This window comes from Crocodylus porosus, unplaced genomic scaffold (genome assembly GCF_001723895.1).
Source record: "Crocodylus porosus isolate Cpor-Errol unplaced genomic scaffold, CroPor_comp1, whole genome shotgun sequence".
NCBI lineage: Eukaryota > Metazoa > Chordata > Crocodylia > Crocodylidae > Crocodylus > Crocodylus porosus.
This window is the reverse complement of record NW_017728918.1, coordinates 94,117,735-94,144,414: the sequence shown is the minus strand read 5'-3', so window position 1 is coordinate 94,144,414 and position 26,680 is coordinate 94,117,735. Positions and strand designations below refer to the sequence as shown.

The 26,680-nt window shown below is 43.2% G+C and overlaps 1 protein-coding gene across 1 annotated transcript; it reads left to right on the top strand.

Annotated features, from left to right (window-relative positions):
- Positions 1-4,825: 4,825 nt before the first annotated feature.
- GPRC6A (G protein-coupled receptor class C group 6 member A) lies at positions 4,826-20,968 on the top strand. The gene is made up of 6 exons (XM_019538189.1): positions 4,826-5,019; positions 5,711-6,014; positions 8,177-9,004; positions 14,897-15,109; positions 18,493-18,616; positions 19,845-20,968. Exons 1-6 carry the CDS (start codon positions 4,826-4,828, stop codon positions 20,966-20,968), a joined length of 2,787 nt encoding a protein of 928 aa, XP_019393734.1.
- The last annotated feature ends 5,712 nt before the right edge of the window (positions 20,969-26,680 follow it).

Genomic DNA, 26,680 nt, shown 5'->3' with positions numbered 1-26,680 from the left:
GACCCCAGCTGACTTCCTGCCCTTTGGGCAGGGGGCTGGACTCGATGATCTTCCGAGGTCCCTTCCAGCCCTAATGTCTATGAAATCTATGAAATATGGAGTTAGGTGAGAGCAGTTACAAATTGTCATTTGGGCTGCATGAACCTCTAAAGACTTAAGGATTATTCAACTACATTTATAGTACTGCCAGTTTCCATAGGGTCATGGTTTTTTTGTGCATTCATACCACTGTAAAATAATATTTCCAGCTATCCAACTGATTCTGCAACAACACATAACATAGATTTATCTGGGTAGGGATTTTCTATTTACCTCTCACACAGTATCCACACAGTACTAACTCTCAGCGGGAGGATTTGGCCAAAAACAAATCCTTCCATGAAAATGTTTTGCATAAACTTGTTCTCAATGGAGAAGTCTAAGCAATTGAGTTTATTTCTCACATCATTTCATGATTTTTTATAAATAACATTAAATTATGCACCAATTATATGTGATGTTTATTTTGTCAACCTTCATTTTCCAAAGCAAGGGCCCAAGAATGTTTAAATCAAGTCTACCTCTGTAAAATTACTAGCGTTTTGCCAGGACTAGCCAGGACAGAAATTTCAGTATACCTCACCTAGTTCTGCATTTCTTCTTTGTCAAATCTCAGCACCACAACCTAGTTTCTCAATGTCAGGCTGAAATCAGCCCAGGGATGAAGAGCAGCTGGTTGAAATTAAATCCAAGGGAGATTGCAGTGATGGTGAAAGGTTGAGGGAAAAGCTTCAAGGAATCAACTTCCTCCATGCCATTTTCCCACCTCTGAGAATATCTGTCCTTGAACTCTTGAACCTTGGTGTCCTTCTGCATTCATCTGTGGTAGAGGATATCTAACTAATCACAGTGCCAAAAATCACAGTGACACTTTGACCAACTAGCAACCAGAGTATCATACCCTATCCAGATAGATTCAGACCTGGCCACAATCATCTATGCATGTAAGAGCTGCATGTTTGATTCCTTTATATCATATCTGGGATAGAAGCTATGCATCCTCAAAAAGTCCCATCTGGTACAAAATACAGAAGTCCATCAGCACATATTGCTGTAAATACAGGCATGTCACCCTGGTGCTCCTCACTCTTCAATTGTTTCCCAAGTATTGTTAAATCTAATTTGAAGCCTCTGTCCTAATATGTGTATGCTTCCACCATGTCAGTGCTACATCCCAAGCTGCAGACCTCGCACTCCGGAAAGCATGCTTCACCTACTCCTCCCAGATCCACAGGCAACAAACCCCACAAATGAAGCATATTTGCCTCTTAAAGCACTCCTGACAGCACACTGAAAAGCACACACAAGAGCAGAACTAAGGTGGGTTTCAAGGCTGCTCTAAGTTAGTTACATTGTCTCATTTTGGGGACTTGATGCATGTGGTACAAGAACAAGTAGGTGGAACATTGTCCTCAGCAGTGCTCCTGCACACAGCAGGGAGGCAGTGCAGACGAGCCCTTTATGATTAGATCTATGTTGCCTTTCATCCCACCAACCGGACTTCCCACAACCATGGAATACCAGAGAGGCTACACCCAGAAGTAGAGGAGACCAACTTCCACATGGGCTGGACAGAAACTTTAGAGCTAACCTTCTGGAGAGAAAGAAATGTCCCAAGGCTGGCAGAAGATGAGATAAAGCATAAAGAAAGAATGCAACTTGAATTTTGAATTGAAATTGAGCTGGGGTTTATCAGTACAGTGTTTCCATTCACAACATCCTGCACCTTCCAAGAAAAGACAGCTGCATTGCTGGAAACTACCAGATACAGAGATATTTTCACCCGTGATGTTTATATCTCAAGCTGTATAAACAGCAAATGGCACTGCTTTATCGTAAGCAAATGACGGTGAATCATAATATCATTATTTATGAATAAACATGATTAAAGATTGCAATAGTTATGCAATAATACCTATGCAACACAAAGCCAACACAGTTCCTAGGTCAGGACCAAATTTGATCTCATTTACACTGGTATAAACCAAGATCGGTATCCGTGCAATAACTGAAGTTGCACCAGTGTAAAAGTGGTAAAAATTATGTCAGCTTTACCCATCAGAGTCTGTAATAAGGTGCACAAGAGAAGATGCAGTCAGCTCTGGTTAAATGTTATATTTAGGATGGAAAGAAGGAAGGTTGGAGATAGGAAACAGGCCATTTTATTGTGTAGCAAAACACAGGAGAGAAAACTGGCCTTAGTGAAACCTGACATTTAAAAACTAGCCCTCAGTATTGTGAATGAACATTATAATATCAAGAAGCTAGTGATTACACTGAAGGTAAGTGTCTGGGTTCAAATAAAATGTATAAAGTGCATCCTGCTTAGTTCTTTTTCTCATTAAAGAAAATGTGGTTGATTATACAACAATAATATTTTCTCAGTGCTGTCTAAAGCCATTCTCTTTATAAGTTTGGCTTTTTGTCAGTTTAGGCAGAAGCAGCTAATATAAAAAATGAATTTGTCATATGCCAAGAAAATCTGTGGATTCTAAAGCTAATGTAGTACCATTTTGGTAGCATCATTTGAATTATTGCCAAAGAGGTTAAAATCCTTAGTTTGATAAACAGTCAGAATATACCAGTAGTGCTCAAGTGCTCTCTTTTATTCTGGAACACACAGAGCATAAACATAATAATCATTGCAACCAGACAAAATGTTCGAGAGTATTAAAATTAAAAATGTCCTTTTTTGAAAATGCTGTTTGATTGGCCATTGTGAGGTTTATGAAAACTGATAATCATTTTTCCCCTCCCTTTCTTCCCCATTTTCCCCTTTCAATGATAAAAATGAAAAGGAGAAGGAAAGAAGAAAAGGGAGGGAGAAAACAAGGAAAGAGAATGAAGACAGAAAAAAAAAATACCACAAAGATTTTAGCTAAAGGGTTTTATCCTTTAAAAAAACAGTAATCAGAGCTTTCTGAACATTCACTCGCTCACTCGCTTGCTTGCTTTCTTTCATCTCTTCTGTTCAGACAGCACCTAAGTGCATGAGGAGCACAACTGAAATCTGAATAATAGACTACCTACTCCTTTTCACATCTCATTTTGAAAGGGCAGGTCTACCAGAGGCTGGGTACAGTGGAGAAACAACCTTTCTTGATCTAATGAATCCATCATCATGTATATGTCCTCCTTGGAAAAAAAAAACGTTAACATAACTCTTCACGGCATACACAAATTGATTTGTGGCATTTACTGCCGAGTGAAGACTGCTGCTTAATCATAGACTGAGCCAGTAGCAGCATAACTTTCATGGGAACTACCACTACTCACAATGTAACTGCTGTATCCAATAAATAAAATTCAGGCGGCCAGTTCAGATTGTCATCTACATAACCTCTTTGAATGAAAACTCCCTGGAAGGCCTAGAAAATGCCATCCAAAATGGATCCTGTAATCTATGTTTTTTGTAACCGGAGGAAATCTTGGCAGCATTTGCAAGAACGCAGTATCTCTGTGAAAGCATTGTGTCTAAGGAGACACAATTCTATGGAAAAAATTTCTGTAGATTTAGCATAAGGTGCTAATGCAGAAAATGGCTATACTGTGTCTTTCACTAAGCAGGGGGATCCTCACATGTGGAGAGATTTTTTTTTGGTGGAATGAAAAGGAGAAAGGAAGAGACTCCCAATTCTTTTAATAAAACGGGATATGTGTCCATGGTTTTATTGCTTTCATTGCCAAGACTTAAAGTGTAGGGGGCAAGTTCTGGCTCTTAACTGAGGACATGATCCAAAGCCCATTAAACTCAGTGCAAGGTGGATTTTGGATAAGACCCAGGGAAACTAACACATCCAAACTTGTGTTTTATACCAGGGTTTGTCAGCCAGGGGTACAAGTACCCTTGGGGGTATTTGGGAAGGCCCAAGGGATATGTGTGGGTGGGTGGGGACAGAGCACTGCCACCTATTACCCTGCGCCACTGCCTCCCAGAAACAGGGGAAGGGGGGGAGGGCAGCAGTGCCCCTCTGCAGGGCACACAGGCACCCTCCAGCTGGCCAGATGCTGGGGGGGTGGGCAGCAGCGGAGCTTACACATGGCAGCTGCCAGCACCACCAACCACTCCACACTGTCACTGCTCCATGTGCGGCCGCTACCACCCCCTACCCTGCTCTGCATCTGGCCACACACCACCCCTTCTCTCCCCACTCCACATCCGGCTGCCGGGGGTACGCTTATTAAAAAAGGTTGAAAACCCCTATTTTACACCATGATGTTAAAAGAGAACAACTGTGAGCAAATTCAGTCTGTCGACAACTGCTTTCCAGGCCTGATCAAAATTGCACCGAATTCAATAGGATTCTCTCCATTGTATTTGAATTAGATCCTCAGAGAACTTCATGTTGTTTTTACTGGGATTTTACAAGGCTTCTTATACTTACATTAACCTGGGCAGGAAGCTGTGCTTACAGAGGCACAATCCCAAATTTATACTAAAATATTTGGCATCTGTTTCATATACAATTATCTAAGAGTACAGAGCTTTTGTACCCAGAACCCAGCCTACAGACTAATCTGTTTCAGGGTTCCTCTCTCTCTCTCTCTCTCTCTCTCTCTCTCTCTCTCTCTCTCTCTCCTGTTTATGGTAGCATCACTTTAGTGGCACTGTTGAAATAACACAAGCCATTTGAATTAAAAGCAAGCATCAAGTGAAGTGTAACTAGTTTTCAATTCAGACTTTTTTTCTTTGCTGCTGTTTACAGATGAAATAGGCACAAGAGCTGATGGTACTGCAGCTAGCTTAACTGGCTGAAGGCAACTAGTGAGGAAGGGAAACAGAAACATGGCATTAGTTGGTTTGTTGATCCTCTGCTTTGTGATTAGCTTTGATATGTCCCACACTTGCCAGAATGCTGACGACTTTGTGGGTGCCAGTTCTCCTGGGGACATTGTTATTGGAGCTTTATTTGCAGTTCATAGGAAAATGCTACATCCAGATGAATACTCCATAAGACCGGTGTTTCAGAATTGTGTTGGGTGAGTAATTTTGCAAACACTGCAGATGAAATACCAGAATGATTTTGCTAATATCAGTCATGTAGTTTCCAGACTAGAAGACTCAAACACTTCTCAGTAAATTGCATCTCTCAATAAACTACTTCTTATAAAGAGATGAGTCCAAAGCACCACTCGGTGGAATGGGGTAGATAATGCATAGAGTATGGCAAAGACAAGTTTACTAGAAGATATTATGGGCCAGGTGCATTTGAGGGATGACTCTCTTTTTGTTCACTTGGCCTTATGTGCAGATTTAATCAAATAGTGTTGGAGCTTGAGGGTGAGCAGCCTTTGTATTTCAGTTATTGGTTTCATTTTGATTAGTTGTTATTTGCCTAAAGTATTCTGCTCTGCTACCATGTATTATTTGGAATGAAATAGCAGTTAGAAATAAAATGGACATAGACACATTCATGGAAATGTGTCCTTTCGTCTTAAACCTGAGGCAAACCATCCAATATCACTGTGAGTTTGGGGCTTGAAAAAACCCAAATTCTGAATAGAAAAATCAGTTGAAACTTTTAGGAGTTAACTGGTTTGGCTTCAGAATTATAATACAAAATTGAAGGTTTTAACATTGGTGTAAATTTAATAAACTGTCGCAACTCCAAACAGTTCTCCCCCCACCTTCCTGAAGATATTAATTTTAAAATTGTGTTTTTTGTGGCAGTTTTGAAATTCAGGTGTTTCTTCAGACCCTGGCAATGATACATGCTATTGAAATGATCAACAATTCAACACTATTGTCTGGAATTACACTGGGCTATGAAATCTATGACACTTGTGCAGAAGTTACAAAAGCCATGGGAGCAGCTGTGAGGTTCCTGTCTAAATTCAACACATCCAAGAATGAGGTTGAATTCAAGTGCAACTATTCTGACTATATACCACGTGTTAAAGCCGTCATTGGAGCCAGCTACTCTGAAGTAACAATGTCAGTTTCAAGGCTACTGAATTTGCAACTAATCCCACAGGTAGAAGGAATATTATTATTTTGAATGCAGGATCAAATTAGCATTGGTATAAATAGGAAGAGCTCCAACCAAAGTAAATGGGAGTTGCACATGTGCACGCCAGAGTTGGATTTGGCTCAAAGGCTTCCTAGGGTCTTCAGGAATCAATGGGGAAGATGCTAACCTGACAATATCATATGTATTATAGGATAGAAAGCTGCGGGACAGTGAGGCATGATGATTGTTGAAAACCATGGAACTAGTGAGCAAAGGGAAAGTGATCTGAAGTCTGTTGTTTCCAGAGATATCAAGCTTGGCCTGAGGTGATTTTGCTACTGTCTTGTCCTCTGCTGCAAGAAAGATAAAGTTCTAGTTTGAACAGATTCAGGGTCTGGCCAAATTGTGCACAGGGTGGAGTCAAAGACTGCTGGAATATATGGCTCCCCAGCTTCACTGCATGCCTTCCCTAAACATCCTTCTCCATCCTCAGCACACCCCACATACAGGGAGTGGAACAGGTGAGACTACTTAGATGCTGAAATCTTGGCATGCATATAAGTACCTGCCTTTGGTACTTGTGCTCCGTCAGACTAAAAGGATGGAGTTAAGGCCAGGATCTAGTATTGACCATGTTAAGGGAAATTCCTTCACACTTTAGCCTGCTGCATCTGCTGCTGAAAGTAGAGCATACAGCATTTTGGCTAGAAAGTAGGGTCACAGTAAAGAGATAAAGACATAGTAGTATCGTGGAGTCCAGCCAACCACAGTAGTAAGTAATGGTTATGCTCCACGCCCAACAGATGTAGCAAATATTAAACTGAACACTCCATCTGATCTTATTCAAAAGCTATCTTATAGTGAACAAAATCTTGCATTGTCACAGGCAGTGTGTGAATTAAGGGGAGGTTCAGAGGCTGAGGCCCCCCCCCATAAGAAATGAGAGCCCCAGTTTGAAAATCAACCTGGGGGGTGGGTCTCTGATTGGATTGCTCCATCACTTCGGTGATCTTGTTATCAATGAACCATAAGACCCAGGAGTTACTTCCCTTTCAGCACACTTCACTTCTGGTAGGAGGTAGGAGATACTGTCTCTACAAACCATTCTTTCTTGTCAGCTTTAACAAGCAGAAATGAAGACTATTCTTAGCCCTGGCCTGGCCTGGTGGCTAGAACACGTTGCTGGGGAGTGGGAGATGCTCTGCATGAGGAGAGCCAAGCACTCTCATCTCCCACTGCCTGGGCAAGTGTCCCCACTTTTAGGTAGACTAAAAGGTAAGTGAGTTGCTGCTCTTCCTTTCTGTCACACAGTCACTAAACATGTGCTTAATATTTGAGGGGTTGCACAGGGTAACAGGCTTTCCCTGGTGGAATAAAAACATCTGCTATACTGGTGTGGACCTCTTCTGAGCATGCTTAGAAAGGTTAGGTGAGGTACAGGACATCAGAGAGAAAAGAAGAGGAAGCAGGTTCTAAAAGCCAGGTAAATGCCCCCAAATGCCACTTATGCAGCCAAAGTTAGGCACCTAGTTGCCCGTACATATTCCAGGAGGCTGCGCCAATGTGCTGTGATTACAGCACCTCGGAGCAGAATTGACTAATTGAGTCTGCTGGAGCATGGTAATTAGCACACTCCAGCCAGCCTTTGCGTCTTGTGTATCAGCATCCCTGCACTTCAAAATGGCAGTGGGGGCACTTTAACTAAAGCTTATTTGACAAGTTTTAAATAAAGCACCCCACCACCATTTTGAAGTGCAAGAACGCCAATAGACAAGACGCTTTGGCCCTTTAATTTAAAGTGCCCACTCCCAGAGTACATGTAAAAACGCCCCTAAGTATTACCTGCCTGAAAGAGAGCTCAATTTGAATCTAGGCATCTGGCATACTTGGGAGCAGTAAGGGGTAGGGAGAAGACACAGCGGGGCCATGGAGTGGCAGAGCTGCAATACAATGTTTTCGTTGACTCTGGGCTACTCAAAAAGTCTCCAAGAGTAGCCTGTGACCAGCGCCTATATGGTCAGAGGCAGAAAGATGGCTTAGAGCTACTTCTATCTTTATCTGTATCAAGTTCACATTTGGAACTCCTATTGGGGCAACCCTAAGCACATTAAAAGAAAGCAGTTGTACTGGCTTTGGATCTCTTAGCATCTACTCAGAATTTCTGTAACTACTCTGTCTCTTTCTAGGTGAGTCAGGCATCCTCTGCTGAAATCCTCAGTGATAAAATCCGATTTCCTTCCTTTCTACGTACTGTGCCCAGTGATTTCTATCAGACAAGAGCAATGGCCCGCTTGATCCACATGTCTGGGTGGAATTGGATTGGAATCATAGCCACTGATGATGATTATGGACGCTTTGCTCTGGAGAGCTTTGGGATACAGGCCATGGCGAACAATGTCTGTATTGCTTATAAAGAGATGTTACCAGCCTTTCTCTCTGATAGCACCATTAATGCCAAAGTCAATCAAGCATTTGAGAAGATTATCAAGGAAACCAGGGTAAATGTAATTGTTGTTTTTATGAGACAATTCCATGTGATGAGACTATTTCAAAAAGCCATTGAGAGGAACATAAATAAAGTCTGGATTGCAAGTGATAACTGGTCAGCTGCTGTCAAGGTTAGCATGATTCCCTACATCAAGCGCCTCGGAACAGTGGTGGGATTTGCGTTCAAAAGTGGAAACATATCTACGTTCCATTACTTCTTGAAAACTCTGCATGCAAAGCCCATGGAAAATAACAAGTTTCTAAATGAATACATGCTACTTTTGTCCACCTGTGCCCATGTAAAGGACCAGGAATTGAGTAATTGCATTTCAAATTGCACACAGGAGAGTTTAATGTACAAGGCTGGAGAAAACAATCAAACCTTGAAAGATGATTTTCTGATTGCCAACATTGAGCCTGGATTTATCCACAGTACTATGCTGGCAGTCCAAACTATTGCATATGCCATTCGAGAGCAGTGCCAGGACAGGAACTGCAAAAATCCCTTTGCTTTTGCTCCCTGGGAGGTACGGGTAAATTTTTCTTTGCTGCTTCTTCTATATGTATTCTTCATTCCCTTGTATTTCTTCCTTGCTTCTTACCTGAGTTGACCAGCCAAACACTTGTGTCTTCTCTCACTGAGTAATCTAGTCTACTTCCTGTTAAGTCCCTTCTTTTTCATTGCCTATAGATCCATCATCCTGGATACAAAGAATTATCTAACTTAAGTGTGGCTAACTGGTGGTACACTTGCCACAAGTGGCACAGACAGCCTCCTTGTGTGTCATATGGCAGATAGGGAGAGGGCAGGCAGCACAGCAGCATATAGAGCAGAAAGCAGAACAGCAGATCAGGCAGGGAGCAGAATAGCAGATTGGGCAGGGAGTGCAGGAAGCAGATAAAGTAGCAGATCAGGTCAGAGAAGGGGATCAGAGTGTCAATCAGGGACCTTTTGATTGAAAGTTAAAATGATTTATTTTGTGTGTGTTAATTCTGATTTCTCCTGCTGTTTCCTCTGCAAAACCATCCTCAAAATATAGATTCTAGGCAAACAGAGTGAGCAATGGGAAAACCAGACACTATGTCTTAAGGATAGGTGAAGTACATTGCCTAAAATCTATCTGTTTTCAGGATTGTTTTGATAAGGAAACAGAAGGAGAAATCAGACCAATAAATCTGACCTGACCTTTTTACCCAAATACCTTGTCAGGACTATTCACTTTTACACACTTTTACTTAGAGAGTTAAACAAAGTTCATTCAAAAGGCAAACAAACACTGGTGCCCCCTGACCTGATGTGATTGCTTCTTCCAGAGCAGAACAGGTCAAACCAAGATAGGATGTAAAGAAAACAACAAATATCAATCTCCTACATAAATGGCCAAATTCAGACATGGGAAAAGTAGATATTATAAACTCCAGTGAATTTGAACTCTCATTATGTCTCAGTTTAACTCAAAACCTAGTGGAATAGCTAAAGACCCAGATCATGTGGAGAAAGAGATGTGACTTAACCCTTTGAACTGGTTTGAAAGTGTATCCCACAAGAATTTATACTTAACTATACCAAAGAATATATAGATAAAATTTAGACAGAAACTGAATTCTGGCCACAGAACCATGTACTGAGGAATGAGAACATCAGGGAAGTTTCAATCCTTGCAATAATTATTATAACTAATAATAATAAATTAGACACTTCGATCTGAAGTTCTTATAACCAGTAATGAGCTGGGGAAGAGGGGGAGAGATAACCAGGGGAGCTGCCCCAAGCATTGCCTTTGTAGTTGGACACAAAAATAGCCACTGCCGTGGCAGACTGCACTGCTGCCATTGGCACCATGGCAGCTGGCACTGCCCTGTACATTGCGACTGCCCTGCTATGCTTCAACTAAAAATGTATTGTAAAACTTTCTTACTGTGTCCCCTTTTGAAACCAATGATACACCTTGTAGCAGGGCACTAGGGTGCCTGCTACTGAATGGTAGCGAATGGGCTCAGCTGCCACTCAGCAGGGCAGCAGGTGAGAGTTACCATGGTAACAGAGTGGGTCAGCTGACCACCAGGGGGCAGGGCCTGGCCTTTATAAACAGAGAAGGCTAAGGCCAGAGGCAGTTCCCTCCTGGCAGCTGCAGGAGCAGGAGCTTGGTGGGAGAGCTGATCAGACAGAGTCCGGGGTTACATCCTGGCTACTCTGACTGGCCACATGATGAGATGGGGTCTGGCGAAGAGCTGAGTGAGTGCGGACTTTGGGTTACAAGCCAGGAGGCTTCTTGTGTTTGTGTTATAGCCGTTTGGCTCATGGTTTAGTTATGGTTATACCGGAGGACCGGGTAAGGCTGTAGGGGTGTGAGGAGGCCTCACGGGGGCTCCCCAGCATTTGGGGGTTCCTGGTGCCCATTAGGGGCACAGCAAGTGGTGTCAGGGTGGCATGGTGTTTGGTGCCACAGTGGGCGCGGCGGGAGAGTGCTGGAGAAGCACTTGGTGTGTGTGGTTGGGACCCCAGCCCTCAAGGGTGGTTGCCCAGTAGGGCGCATGACCCAGAGGAAGGGTCAGGGGGCCAGGCATGGCTACGGGCCACCTGAGCCCCGAGCGCAAGAGGTGCGGCGCAGTGCAGGAAGCGTGGCATAGGCCCCGAGAGGGCAAGGGAGCGTGAGAGGCATGGCATAGGCCCGAGAGGGCGAGAAGCGCAGCATAGGCCCCGAGAGGGCGAGGAAGTGCGGGAAGCATGGCACAAACACAAGAAGCGCGACATGGGCCTCAGAGGGGGTGAGAAGTGCAGGAAGCGTGGTGCAGGCCCAGAGAGCATGTGGCACAAGCGCGAGAGGAGCGGCATAGGTCCAGAGAGGGCGAGAAGCCCAGAGGGGGCAAGAGGCCCCAGAGAGGGCAAGGAGCGTGGGAAGCACAAGACAGGGCCCAGCGGGAGGGGGGAGCTGCCAGGTGTATGACCAGCCCAGAGGCGCCAGAAAGGGGCACCAGTAAGGAGCCCCAGAGTTCAGGGGGGCTGTAAGGAGCCCCAGAGTTCAGGGGGGTAGTGAGGAGCCCCGAGAGGGAGAAGGGGTGGCAAGAGGCCCCAAAGGCAGACAATGGGCCATGGCATAATAACATGGCCCAGGATAGATTACACCAGCACCATCGGCGAGGCTTGGGCTGCAGTGCAGGGGAGGAAAAGGAGCTGCAGACAGCGCCCCCGTCATCGGGGCACACACAAATGGGCAGCTTCCCCCTAATTCCAATTATCCATCGTTTATAAATAAGATCAAGGCGTGGCAGACAAGAGTAGGCAGGCGATCGGCCCATTACAGGGGGGCGGAGCCGCGTGTCCAGAGAGGCTCCGAAAGTGGCACCCCTGTCACACACCTGAAGTACAGAAACGTCACATGATCTGCCCAGGGACATGGAATAGAAATTCTGCACAGTGGTTATAATCTCCTGTTCCATCTTATACCATGACTATAGGAGTAGACTATGTCCAACTGGAATGTACATGTACAAATTAGAACCCCGTTTAGACACTCTTGTAAAATGGAGGAAAATAAGGTGTGGATGACTTCATTAATAAAATAAATGATGTTTGTTCTCATGGCTCAGTTTCATAGCCATGGCATTTGTGGATGGCATTATGCTATAATGATATAATAGTCTATTGCAAAACCATAGCTTCCAAACCAGGACTCCAAAGAGATGAGGCTTTTCAGTAGACTTGAACTGAACCATCCATCCAGACCTCATTCTGTTGACATTAATTTAACCTTTCACACCTAAAGTTTTTACGCATGCCAGGTAAAGTAGGTAAAATTTCTGTCTAAATTAAGAAGCATGGAATCAGTGACTGTAATATTACTGACAGGTCCTGCCCTCTGGGACAATGATGAATGAATGATGGGTGCCTTAACAAACCTTTAATTTGAGGGTGGAAACAGACTTTGCCTTTGTGCTGCCAGAACATTTTTTATGGCAGAACAAATGCCAAGCAAACAGATGGCCGTGCCCGCTGTCGTGCCACAAATGCCCATAGTTTGTGGCAGCAACACAGGTGGTAATAGTTTCTGCTGCTTTATTGCAGCAGATGTTTGCTTGCTTTATGCACAAGCTTGGGCAGCCCAGAGATGCTTGCACTTTCCAGGTGCCCCAGGCAGGCACCTCTGTGGCTTGAAGCCCCAGATCCTCTGTACCCTGAGAGTTTCCATACAGGATTGGGCCCTTCAGTCCCCTAGAGACTCTGCTCAGCTTTCCCCTCTTACAGAGACACACCCTGGGAAATCTCTTTGTAAGCAGGGAATCCCAGCTTTCTCTGCTTACAGTGACACACCGCAAAGATTCCTTGGGGCACATCTCTGTAGGTGGAGAAACTGGGTTTCAAAGTTTAGAGATGTGCCCCAGGGAATCTCCAAAGCACATATCTAAGCTGGGTTTCCTCACTTAGAGATGCACTCTGGGGAATATCTGAGCTGTGTCTCTAAGTGGGAAAATTTGGGGTTCCCTGCTTACAGAGACCTGCTCTAGAGATTGCCAGGGGCACATCTCTGCAAGCAGGAAACCCTGGCTTCCCCCTCTTCCAGAGGCACACTGGGGAATCTCTGAGGTGTGTCTCTGTAAGCAGGGAACGTGTTCTTCATTGTCCCACAGGATCAGGCCCCTGTCTGGCGCACAACAATAGGCGAAGTGTATTTTGCTCATTGAAGTGAACGCATCCTGCCACAACTAATCCACTTCATTAGACAATACCAGTTTATAGCCTGAATTTCTGTGATGAGAAAGGGTTAAAATTTTATCCTGAGAGAATCAGACCAGTGTTATACTATAAAACCAATTGTCTTAATATAGAACTTCTGTTCTGATACTTCTTCTAGCATACAAAATACAACATTGTCAGCTGCTGTTGGGCAATTCAGCTTCCATAATATGAATTAAAAAGAATCACATAGGGCTGTGGTGTCAATCTTAACTGTCCCTCCAGGCCAGATATAAGCTACTGGGCTCCTTACAGGCCAGATCTGGACCTACTAGTGGTGGTGAGGCAAGTGGCAGTAGCACAGGGGCTAAGGTAGCCATTACTGCCCCCTACATGTGTTTCCAAGCTACATGCATTTCCAACAGGGCTCTGTACCCAGGAATTGGCTACAGGCATCATCCCTACTCACCCTGCCTCTGAATTCTTGGCTTCTCCAGGATCCTCACAGCCCAGATGAAATGGCTCTGCAGGCTGGATCCAGCCCAGAGGCTGTATTTTTGGCACCCTTGACATAGGCAATTTACCATAGAAACATGGATTTGAAGCTCTGGCAGCTGGACAGACTTGCAATTCTGGTAGTTTCACAAATCTAGAAGCAAAGAACCTTGTCCAAGAAAAACTTTTTTCAATTTAACAAATATTCTGTGTGAAATGTTACCCACTAAGTCTTCTAATGTTTAAACCACAGGACCAGATAACAGATGCAGAAGGTGCTGTTTGCTATATAATACTCAAATCAGAAGGAGCCCGCTATTCAAAAGGCATTTCTTATTTGGGGTATCTGGCCTGAGGCAGCCAGAGTCTAATATTCAGTGTTGTTGAATTTTGAATTATTTAAGGCTCAGCCCCTGTAGGAAAAGACCAAGTGTCTCTAAACCTAAGCATCTAGAAAACTGAGGTACGCAAATGGATAGTCTACTTTCTACTTTTGAAGTGTTAGGACTCAAGTTCTTTGTAACTTAGGCCCCAATGCTCCTTTCACGTACACCAGTGAAATTTAGAAGTATTTCCCCTAAACTGCACACTTAGACCAGGGAGTTACCATTATATTTGTGCACATGACAAAATAAATTGACCTAATGAATGTGTTTTTCAAAAGACTGGTTCCTTGATTTTGTTCATACAGAACGTGGAAAAGCACAAATATTTTAATGACTGGCAAGAATATTAACTTCAAATATCCTTCCCAGCTCTAGGCATTAGGTGACTCATCCTAAGAAGAAGAATAGTTTCAAAAGCTAAAGCTTCATACAGACTTGAACATGATCAGAGCTTTGGGTAAGATTAGGTCTGGATCCAATTTGCATCCAAACTTAGCCCATCTCTAGGTTGAATGTAGCCGCACAACAGCAGCTGGCATCAGGGCAGATTTCCTACAAAAAGAATCATTCTGAAGGCCTCTTTATCCCTTTTCAGCATGTAAAACTACATTTTTAGGACCATAAATCAATATATCTTAAGGCCATAGAGGCTGCTTTTGCTATCTAGTCTCATCTCCTATATCACGTCAGTTTATGGGAAGAGGCCAAACTAGAAAATTGTAATGGTCCCTTCTGACTTTAAAATCCCTATACACCTAAAAAAAAGTAGTGTTTTTATCTACATGTGGCCATATAAAAAGATCAGTTGTTCCAAGTTGAAATGGTATTGACGTGTGCCATGTTTCTTATTTTTACTGCTATAGCTTCTTGAAAAACTGAAGAAAGTCAAAATAACTGACAGTGAAAAAGAAGTTCATTTTGATGTCAAAGGAGACATGAATACTGGGTATGATGTGCTCCTCTGGAAGGAAATCAATGGGCAGATGGAGATCACCAATATGGCTGAATATGACCTGCAGAAAGATTATTTTATCTTCCCAGATGAAGAGAAAAAAAATGAATTTGTGAATTTAAAGGTATTTGGCACACATGCTCTTAGTTTGTCAAACAGTGGTGTGTAGAGTTGCATATCTTCCTCTGGCAGTATCTTGCACTTCTAGTGTGTATTAACGATTAATCGTTCATGGGCTTACTATTACTAACAAAGATTCCTCCTAACTCTCAGGCCTCAACTATCCCATTACTTTTATTAAAATTCTGCCACCCTCATATACGCTAAGTAGGATTTGAATGTGAGAGTAAACTCACAGTTTTCAACTGAAATATATCTCAAATTCCTCCAAAAGATGTTTCCCTATCAGTTTACCCATTATGTCTGTCATACTTTAAAGTTCTTATGCATAATCCGTATCTTCTAATAGAACAAGTCACTATATAGGAACATCATTTTTATGGCACTTTTTTTTTTTTTCAGTATTAGGGGTCTTATATAATCAAGTTGGTTCTGTTATATAATCAAGTTGACCCTGCAGGGTCAGCACAGCTAAAAACAAGTGAGTTAGATTACATTTCATTTTCTGTATTATCCTACTGCCATAGTAGCACTGTATAGCAGTTTCAACCATTTCCATCTGTCCATTCTCATTTCTTTCAGTGCCATCACACAGAGGTTATAACTTGATTGTGCAACTGTGATTGAACACCTATTCTGTCCTACCAAATTGTTATTACTGATAAGGCATGCAATTTCTCTTGGGAGAGTTGCTGCTCTTCCAGGAGAAACCACAAGTGTATACTTGTTCATGCTTTTTCTCCCAGAGTAAAAATGGCTGCTCCAGGAGGAAAATAACCTAGGAACAACCTGGGTTAAATCACTCCCAGGAGAGTGAATGTCTGTACATGCTTTGGCTTCTCTCAGAAGAGAATATAATCCTCCAGAATCCCTCTTCCCCCCCGCCTACAAAGACAGTGTGTCTCTTGCTAGATAGACTCTGCTTCTCCAGCAAAGAGCAGAACATGCCCCTTTACAATCCCCACATTGTGCTTCAGGGAAACACAGGCTGACCATGGGTAGTCTGGGTCAGGCAATCAGGACTGGCCTATGCACTTGTAACATCTGTTGCCAGACAGACTAAGGGAACCTGCAAAGCATTCTAAGATGTTTGCAGAGGGTCCCCCCTGTCTACACAGTGGCAGCACTGTGGCATCTCCACTCTCTAGGGCAGCAGTTTTCAAACTGTGGGGCACACTCCCCTGGTGGGGGTGAAGGAACATGGTGGGGCTAGGCACAGTGCAAGGGGACACGGGTAAGAAGTTTGCAAGAAAGTGGTGTCACTGCAGCCACATGAGGGAATGTGGGGTCTGTAAGCCCCAGTCAGGCTCCTCCAGCAGGCTGCTACACCTCTGGGAGCCCAATGTGGCAGGTGCACAGCCTAGAGCTCCAGTGGGGCCATTGCAGGAAGCGCTGGAGTGGCAGCAGGTGGAGCCCACCCCATGGAGCCAAGCTGAGCCCCAGTGGCTGCTAGGATGAGAGGTGCCCTGTGCCTGACTGCACTGCTTTGGGGGGTGGGGGGAAGGTAGCCAGCAGGAATGTAAACAGAAGTGTAACTCAAAGGGGGACTCAGCTCAAAAAGTTTGAAAACTGCTGCTCTAGGGTCTCAGTACCCAAATATCTGTACACACTGCTCTGGGTAAATTTTTCTACCAGGAGAACAAAACTGGGAGAATTCTCCAGGATTATTGGAATGTATGTACCTAGCCTATGATAAAAGAAGGGAAAGACAGAAGCCTGCATGAGGTTAAGGATCAAATGTTTAAAATCAGCAAAATCCTGAATCCAATACGGATTTAGGCACCTAAAATGTATGCAGTTCTCCATTCAGCAGGTTAGACTTTCATGCAAGGCTCGATGCAGGGGTTTCTACCACCTGGGAAGCAGAGTCTGCATCCCTGAAGGCCAGCAACTCTGCCTTTTCTTTTATTCTTTTATTTTAAAACATGGCCAGAGAAAAGCAGCTGTACTTTTCAGAAGTAGTTTAAGGTTAAACATTCACGAAGGAAGTGGGAGATCCAGATTTAACATCATCCTCAGAATATGTCTGTATTCCTCGTTAAACTGTCATTCAATAAAATACAGATGCAGTCCTCGGAACAGAGACAAACTTTGCCCTTTTTCAGCTAAGTGCCCTAAATACCAAGTTACAGAGAGTGGTGTCCTTTTGCATCATCTGTCCTGTTCTCTCTTTGTGGCTAACAAGTTGGTTTCTACATAACTTTAACAAGATGGCTGAGGAACATTCCTCCTGTCCTACAGCCTGGTACTAAGGGCATTCCTTTGGGGAGGTGGGAGATTTGGATTTGAATGTCTCAAGCTGTTAAGAGAATTGAATTTGAGTCTACTGTGTTGTATCACCACTGGAATAATATATTAAATAGAACAGTGCCCCTACATTTTGTGTGGAGCCCAGCCCTGTAGTTGTATGCTGTGGTCTGGGGATGCCTGCCAAATCAAACCCTTGGATGGTGAAAGTTCTAGGTGCAACTTCAGGTACTTGGGCAACTTCTAAGTCATAAATATGCCTATGTACTTTAAATGCCTCTAGAAACAGGAATTGGTTGAACAAGAATTTTCATAATTGCAATATGGATGTAGATGCCTGAATTCCTTCTAAAATTCCATTGAAAGCATGGAAGTGTTAGAAACCTAAGTTCATTTTTAAGAAGACAGAGGCCAGATCCAGACGTGCAGGCACATGTGGTTTGTGGCACCACAGACCTTTTTCTGGCACCACAAACCACATGCCTAGCACATTAAAATGTGCCCTGCACTGCAAATTTGCAGCACGGGGGCAAAATTTACTATCAGGAAATCCCAGGAGCAAAAAACCAAAATGCTGCAAAAAAAAGCAGTGCAGCACATACCACAGGAGTGTGGACTAGTAGATGCAGTGCTGGCCAAAGGGTTTCCCCTCTTCTAATTCCACCCTGGCTCCTCCAGCATGTTGGGACCTGGAAGGAGTAGGGAAATGGCAGTTTCTCCAAAGCAAGGCACTTTACCCTGCACCAAAGTACACGTGCAGGGGTGTGTGCAGCTTTGTGCTGCTGATTTTTGCCACTGCAAAAGCAAACCCCTGCATGTGGGGATACACCCAAAGTCAGTATTAAGGCACCTAATTTCTACTGATGTGAGCTACTTGCCTAGGAATCTGCATAAAAATCAATGGGACTTTTCAAAATCTGCCCACTGTTTTACTGGTAAAGCACCGAAATCCAATTAACATGGAATCCCACACTGGAATGTTATAGAGTTCTTTCCAGGATCTTTGAAACATCTTTTAAGTTCAAAAACTTGATCCAAATGTAGAATGAGCTGAGTGTTGTTTATTGTAAATTGAAAGTGTTCTCATGAATTAATTGTGCTTGGGCTGCTTTTTTGTTTGTTTTCTCCACAACATTGCAGAAATTTCAGTCAAAATGTTCCCAGGAATGCAGGCCAGGGCAAATGAAGAAGGTTACAGCAAGTCCACATACGTGCTGCTATGAGTGTGTGTATTGCCCAGAGAACCATTACAGCAATCAGACAGGTAAAGAACTGCGAGTCAAATAAAGAGATCCATATAGTTGTTTTAAGTATATACAGCTATGTGCTTTGGTAACTGGAAAATAATTTTGTAATGAGCAAAATATATTTGTATATGTTTACATGATTTTAAAAAAGCAATTGTATGTTCCAAAGATAAAGCAGCTAAATGCCCCAGCTGATCAAGGTTGATATGTGGGTTCAGGAGGAAGGGTATGAGCTACAGTAAGATGGAGGGTGTTCTGGAAGATCATGGGTTGTCCCCTAGATTCTTGCTCCCACTGAAGCATAAATTTCCTAACTGCACTGGTCTCTAGCTGCTTTACCAAATGAATAGTACACATTCATGATGATCTTCTCAAAGAGTTTCCCTAGTATTGAGGTAAGACTGACGGGCCTATAGTTGCCCAGGTCCTCCCTCCTCCCTACATGCTGGAGACAGTACTGAGTAATGCTTGACCTGTAGCCTGGTGGTTAGAGTACTATGCTGAGAAGTCAGTGAACTACAGATTCAAATACCTTCTGGGTGAGGAGTAGACCTAGAACCTGGGCAAGGGCCCTAACCACTCAGCTAATGGGGCTGCAACATAAGAGTAGTCTTCTTTGCCCCCCTTTCCTTTATTTCTTCTGGGACTTACCCTTAAAGATATACATAGCTGAAATGGAGTTTGAAAGAGGAAGGAGCTAGATTGTTTCAGTGGTAGCAGATGACAGGACAAGAAGCAACCATCGTAAGTTGCAGCAAAGGAAGTTTAGGCTAGGTATTAGGAAGGATTTTCTCAATAGGAGGGTACAGGTTACCCAGAGAGGTGGTGGAAGGTTGGAGGTTTTCAAAACTCAGCTAGACAAAGCTTTGGCTAGGATTATCTAGTTGGGTATGACCCTGCTTTGAAGAGGGGGTTGGACTAGATGATCTCCTGAGGTCCCTTCCAAACCTAATTATCTATGATACTATAATATTTGCCTGTCTCATGCATAGCCCACTATTCATCCTCTGTAGTTGTGTAGATGCTTATATGTCCACATTGCATAGGTATCAGAATCCCAAACTAAGTTTACCTGCCAAATATGCAACTCCTGTTCCTGAAAAATTGTCATTTACTTGCATAAAGCAAAATAGAATTCTGTCTTACATTTCTCCTGCTTGAGAGCTCTGAAAAAATGTTCTGTCTCCAATAATCTGTTTAGACAATGTGGGTCTTTTAAAGTGATTTCCATTTTTCCCTTTTTAGATATGGATCACTGCTATCTATGCAACAACAAAACTCATTGGTCCCCTGTGAACAGTACTAAATGCCACAAAAAGACAGTACAGTACCTCAGCTGGAATGACTGGTTTGCTGTTTTGCTACTAATCCTCTCTGGACTTGGGGTTGTTTTGATTGTTATAATTACTGCAATATTTACTAGATACCTGGACACCCCAGTAGTAAAGGCATCAGGTGGTTTAGTGATCTGCTATGTTATACTCCTCTGCCACTTCTTCATTTTTTTTAGCACTGGCTTTTTCATTGGCGAACCAAAGGAATTCAAATGTAAAACAAGGCAAGCTCTCTTTGGCATAAGTTTTGTCCTCTGCATCTCTTGCATTTTAATGAAGTCACTTAAAATTTTACTGGCCTTCAGCTTTGATCCCAAGATTCAGAATTTCCTGAAGTCTCTCTACAAGCCTATTCCCATAGCAGTGACCTGCACTGGAATTCAAGTTATTATTTGCACTTTCTGGGTAATATTTAGAAGCCCTTTTGTTGAACAAAATTTTTCCATTCGAGAAGTTATTATACTAGAATGTAATGAGGGGTCTATTGTGGCTTTAGGAATTATGTTAGGTTATATAGCGACTCTGGCTTTTATTTGCTTCATATTTGCTTTTAAAGGTAGGAAACTACCAGAGAATTACAATGAAGCTAAATTCATAACCTTTGGCATGCTCATTTATTTCATAGCATGGATTATATTTATCCCCGTCTACACGACTACGTTTGGCAAATACCTGCCTGCTGTTGAGATCATTGTCATTTTAATATCAAACTATGGAATTCTGTGCTGCACATTCCTTCCCAAATGTTATATCATACTGTATAAGCAAGAAGCAAACACCAAATCTGCTTTTCTTAAAATGATTTACAGCTATTCTTCCAAGAGTGCAGGCAGCCTTACTGTTAGCCAGATTTCTTTGGAGACCAATTGTCCAGTCTCACAGTTTCCAATCACAAACTCTTGTTGTAAATCAGAAAAAATCTCTGTGAATGGCAGCTGCCATTTTCAGATGCCTGGGCAGAGATTAATAAGAGGGAAATTATCTCCAAAAAATGTAGCTGGGATAACACCCAGGAAGAGGTTGTCTAGCATTTGACTATGGAACACTGGCCAGATAGCGAAAGAACCCTTTTAGTGAGCCAGGCTCTTGGTCTCCTGTCTTTCTAATCTCCCTAAGGACCCTCTCCAGCCTCCATAAGGTGTAGTGTTCTGGTATGAAGGAAAAAACTGCAGCTGGACATCACTAATTTAGGAGTTGCCTCCCTAACATGCAAAAAGGAAAGCATGCCCTTTATTTTACAGAAATAGGAGAGTGAAAGTGCTCAAATAATATGGGACTGGAAGGGACTTGGGGGCATGGAGTTTAGTCTCCTGCCTTAGCTGGCAACCACATCATATCATCCCTCCAAAAAGGTATGCCACTGTACTCCATGGTATAATAGTGACTGTTTTTTTCAACCCAACTTATCACTACTCTTGTGATTAGAACCCTTCTGATTTTCACCTGAGCCAACACTGCCCTTTAGCTTAAATACCTCTTCTTCTTTCCCCTAAACTCTTTATCGAGAGTAATCATATTTCCTCTCGGACTCAATTTTGTCAGGCTAACCACAGCAAACTCTTTTAGTTTCCTCTAATAAGGCAGTCTCTTATTCCCTGCTAGCCCTTCTCTGCATCTGTATAGATTAGACTGAATCATTCTTGAACGTGGATGCCCAGAATTCCAAACAGTATTCCAGATGTGGTCTCATTAGTGTCTTGAACAATGGCCTTAAATTTCCCTATACTTATCATGGAAGTGAATAGTCAAGAAGACAAACCAATTTAAATATTAAGGACAGCTATGTAACTACAGTAATCTTTATCAGTGATAACAATTCCCTCTACCCCCTCCCCTCCAGTAGCATAGTTATAGTTCCAGTGTGTGACAAAGAAAGACTCTATTAAGACAGAGGTATTAAACTCATTTTGGGCCCTTGGTTGGATTTGGACCACAGGACTCCTTACAGACCAGATCCAGCCTGGAGAATGAGGAAGAGACAGTGGCCATAGCCAGCATGGCAGTGGCAACAACAGCCATTGCAGCAACAGCAGCACCTACTACATCCACCACAGTGTCAGTGGCCACTGCAGTGGCAGTGGTAGAAGCCATGGTGTCCCAGGTGGCTGCAGGGTAACTAAGGGATGTGTTGGATGGCTCTCACTCACCCCTTGCCACTGATGCCCATATCCACTGGGACGCTGAGGCCCCAGGTCCTGCAACAGGCCATGTCCCCTCCTAGCCATGCCTCCAAACTCTCCACTTTACTGTGCTGCATCCAGCTTACAAATCATGTGTTTTACACCCTTGAATTAAGGGAAGCTGCCCCAGATTGCTTGTCCAGAGCTGTTGTCTTGTTCAAAGATGGTAGAAATCGGTATTCAAATTTGTTATTAGCATGCACTTAGCAATAAAGAATTCTCTTAAATAAATAATGATGGATAACATCTATGCAAAAAGAGGGCAATCTTACCTTTTGTAGTAGTATAAAAGGCTGATTTTGAAAACAACAAAACAGCATCTCTGACACCCAGCAGTAGCACAGATGTTAACTAATATTAATTAAAAGTTTGTCTGTGTGAGAAGAGCCTCTGCTGCCTAGGTCCACTAGTAGAGCCCCCTGGTAGATATGCAGTGTACTCTGTCAGAAAGGGTGCATCCAGATGAGCATGCACATTCAGGGACATGTGTTTGCCATGGCACAAATAGCAGCAGCACATATTTGTGCCACTGCTTTGTGTCCCAGGGCACGCCCCTGCACCTGCACTTCAGTGCATGCCAAATTGTCCCAGGTTGGGTAGGGGAAGCTGGGGTTGTGGGGGCCTCTCAGGACAGCAGCAGCACACAGTGCCTGGCCAACAGCCAGAACTTGGTTCTGGATGGCCAGGCTCTGTTTCTTGTGTCTCATGCTACTGCTGTGTCCACTGCACCACTTCTTTTGCCAGCAGGATCTCCCAGCGATGCTCCTACTAAAGATTGCATTGCACTGCATGCAGTTTGTGGCACCTCAAACAGCTTTGAAGTGCTGCAGACTGCACATGTGTGCTCGTCTGGATGTGCCCAAAGAGTTTTCTGACAGTATAACTACATAACCCCTCTTACGATACAGGTTAAGTGCTTCTGTTGTCTTGGTTTCAAAAACCCAGAGTTTTACTGGCATAGCTCTGTCAGCAGGTATGATTTTTTTTGCACACTGGTGAACAACAAAACTTATGCCAGCAAAATTTTGTGGTGTAGACCTCGTCTAGGACTGTGAAGAGTACCACGTTTAAGTTAGTAGTGCCACTAACTTGGAAAATGGAAAATATTATTTAATATTTTTATTTTTGTACTGTATGAATGCAATATTATATTAACTTCTTACATATCACGTCTGGACTCTGGTCCTTATTCTCACTTATCACTGTTTAAATCATGAATCATTTCACGTGATATCAAAATCAAGTCCACTGATTCTAGTGTCACTTATAATAATATATATTAACAAGCTATTGTACATAAAATTAACATTGTCATCATGTTTATACTTTTTTCATACATCTGAATTTTCAGGAAAATTTGTGCTGAAACAGTGCATGTGTTATATTAACCTGATTATGGAAAACATATTCAGCTATCAAAAGATCCAATGAAATAAGTTTGTCATATAATGCTTAGCTGAATGTGTAGAAGGAATCTGAATTGTAAAATTTCAATTTATGAACACTTGTGTATAACTTCTGAGCCTAACTCTAAAAGTATGTGTGTATGTACATTTAACTGTAGATATGATTGCTGCTTTTGTATTATGTGTGAAGAGTACTGTTTTGAATGTGAAGAACTGTGGTATGTAAATATGTAATTGCAGTTGGGTGCCAAATTTCTCAAAAAAGGAAGAAACAAAGCTCATACTAATCTGTTCTTTTTTCAGAAGCTGACATCTTCAGAAGCAAATGGGTAGCCTACTAGAGCATATTTGAATGTTACCTTGCATATATAAGGGAACAAGATCATTAAAGTCATATTGTTTTTGAAAGTAGTGTCTTTATTTTGTTCCTTCTTTCTCCCAAGGCTGAGCTTTGGCTCAGCTCTGCATAGTAATACTTAGTTTTGATACAGTGATTTTCACTCAGATCTCAAAATGCTGTTCAACTGCTGAATGTTGCATCCCCTCAGTGCACCAGGTAGTGATCATCCTCAAATTGAGGGACTGCCAACAATGAGTACAACAACACTGAAGGGGTGTGTGGAAGGAGAAGAGCTATGGGGGTAAACATGTTGAGGAATGAGAGCTGTAAGAGCCATATGGTTGCCGAGCTGTGTGGTAACTTGTGGAAGGATGTAGGGTAGGCATAGAGGGCAATCAGTCATGTTGGGGAGCATAGGGGTAAATAGGGATGTGGTAGATTTTATGGGGAGAGCACAAGAGAGACATGAGGCAGAGCTGGCAGACCAGGGAAAGGGAAGGAGTTTTGTCCTGATGAACTTCCAGTGCTCAAGTACATCAGCTCCTTCCTCCCTTCCTACCAGCCCTCCCACACAGCTCTGTTCCAACCAGGCATTCCCTCCACATTAACCCTTTCTCCCCAGCCCCATGTCTGCCCCCCTAGCTACACTTACTGTGCAAAGAAGAGCTGGTAAGTTTGACAATGTAGCTGAGAGGAGCTGACAGTTCTGCTGGCTACTGTTGGCAGAACTATGGATGTTGTGCCAAATGATGTTACATGTTGTATGATCATGTCTGTAAGTGACCTATCTGTAAGAATTTATCACATTGCATTTAGATGAGGCTTATCAGGTTTGTAGGTCTCTGAGTCCTGAACTATAGGAAGATGAAAAAAGCAATACCCTGAGGAATCTTTATGTGGTAGTATAATGAAGTAATAGTTACCTAATGCTCATAAATAAAATAATGCCTCCCATCCTAATATCCTGTTAACCAAAAAATACTTTCTCTAATTCAGGAACCTATTTAAAGACAAAGCACAAGATCTCTAAAAGAGTAGGGACCCCTTAAACACATGTATATGGCACAAGAGTACCAGTGTATGTTACCTGACTAAGCTCTGATTTGGGAAGGAAAGTTCACTCACATACTAAGACATGCAATGCCTTTGAATAGCATGGTAGCATAACTTAGTGTGAGTGACTGGGGCACCAGCCCTGGGCGCCAACTTAGTAGGAGCACCAGAATGGCACCCTCAGCCCTGTGGAGTCTACGCCCTAGCAGCCAAGTGCATGGACATGGCATTGCTGCTGTAGGAGCAAAACCCGGGGTGTCCATCCCATTCTGCAGAAGCAGCAGCTGGGGACTGTTTTTGAGTCTCAAGAATAGGTAGGGCTCCCCCACCACTCTTGACACCTCCCATCTTTCACCCCCACCCCTATTCATTATGCCTTTGAGATAACTCCTGCTGAAATTTAGGAATCAATAGGAATTTAGTATTTAAGCATATGGACATGTGTGACTGATCGTGAGAGTTCTAGAGTTTTGCATTTCTTTTTGTCTCAGACCAACATGGCTACCAAATGCATCCCTGCAACATAGAAGATGCTGAATTTTAGCTGATTTTGGATTTAAACTTCATTGCTGACCAACAAGAAAGATTTCTACACCTCTCTGCCTGTTTGCCATCTGAAACCACCAGAGAAGGAATCCTTCCTTATCTGCACAACAAAAAGCAACTCACAAAGACACACTCATGGACCCAGAGGAACAGACTTCCATCTTCAGCTTCCTCTGTGGAAGAACGAAGTTTATTTCCTACCTATAAAGACTTTTTACCATCTTTAATTTCTCCTGAGCTTGATGAAGGGTGTGAGAGCCCGAAAGCTTGCAAAAAAAGAAATGTTTTTTGTGATTCCTTAGTTGATCTAATACAGAGTTACCATATGTCCACGTTTTTCCTAGACATGTCCTCTTTTTTGGGCCCTGGTTGGGAGCAGTGGGCAAGGTGATTGGCTGCCAGGGGTCATGTGCTCCCTGCGCAGCCCCAGCCAAGTAAAGGGACACTGTGCGTGGGTGTGTGTGTGTGCAATGCGGGAGCTGCTTGAGCAGCAGGGCTGGGGGGGGCAGGGCTGCGGGTTGGGAGTCAGGGGCACTGGCAGCCTTGGGGGTAGGAGGCGGTGGGTTAAGAGTAAGGTGGGGCTGGCAGGGCTGGAGGGGGGACAGTCTTAGGAGTGAGGAGCAGAGGCAGGGCATTGGCATACCATGCCTCCCCCAATCATATGTCCCTCCCCCCTCTCCTTCTCATCTTCTCCCCTCCCTCTCACAGATGCTAGAAATCTGGTAACCCTATATAAAGGCATCATCTCTTAATCAAGAGTTGTAGAGTTTTGCATTTGTTTTTGTCTCAGACCAACACAGCTACCAAATACATCCCTGAAACATAGGGATTTCAAATTTGACATTATATTTTCCTGAACTATTGACAGTTCAAGAACTCTGTCATTTAGACTCCTTTTACATGGTATAAAACAGCCTAGATGTGTTGTTGACCTTCTGGGCGTGCTCCAAACTCACTTTTTTAAAGCAGCTCTTGTGGTAGGGTGAGGGTGTTCTGCAAAGTGGAATATTACTTTGAGCTGCTCTGTGGGTCTACTTTAATTACTGTTCTCTACCTTGTTGTGGAACAGAAAAAACTGCTTCACAGTCAGGGTGACCAGACTGTGGAATAAACTCCCTCCAGAGGTGGTGTAGTCACCTACCCTGGAGGCTTTCAAGAGGAGGCTGGACAGTCACCTCGCTGGGGTCACTTAATCCCAGTTGTCTTCTTGCCTAGAACTGGG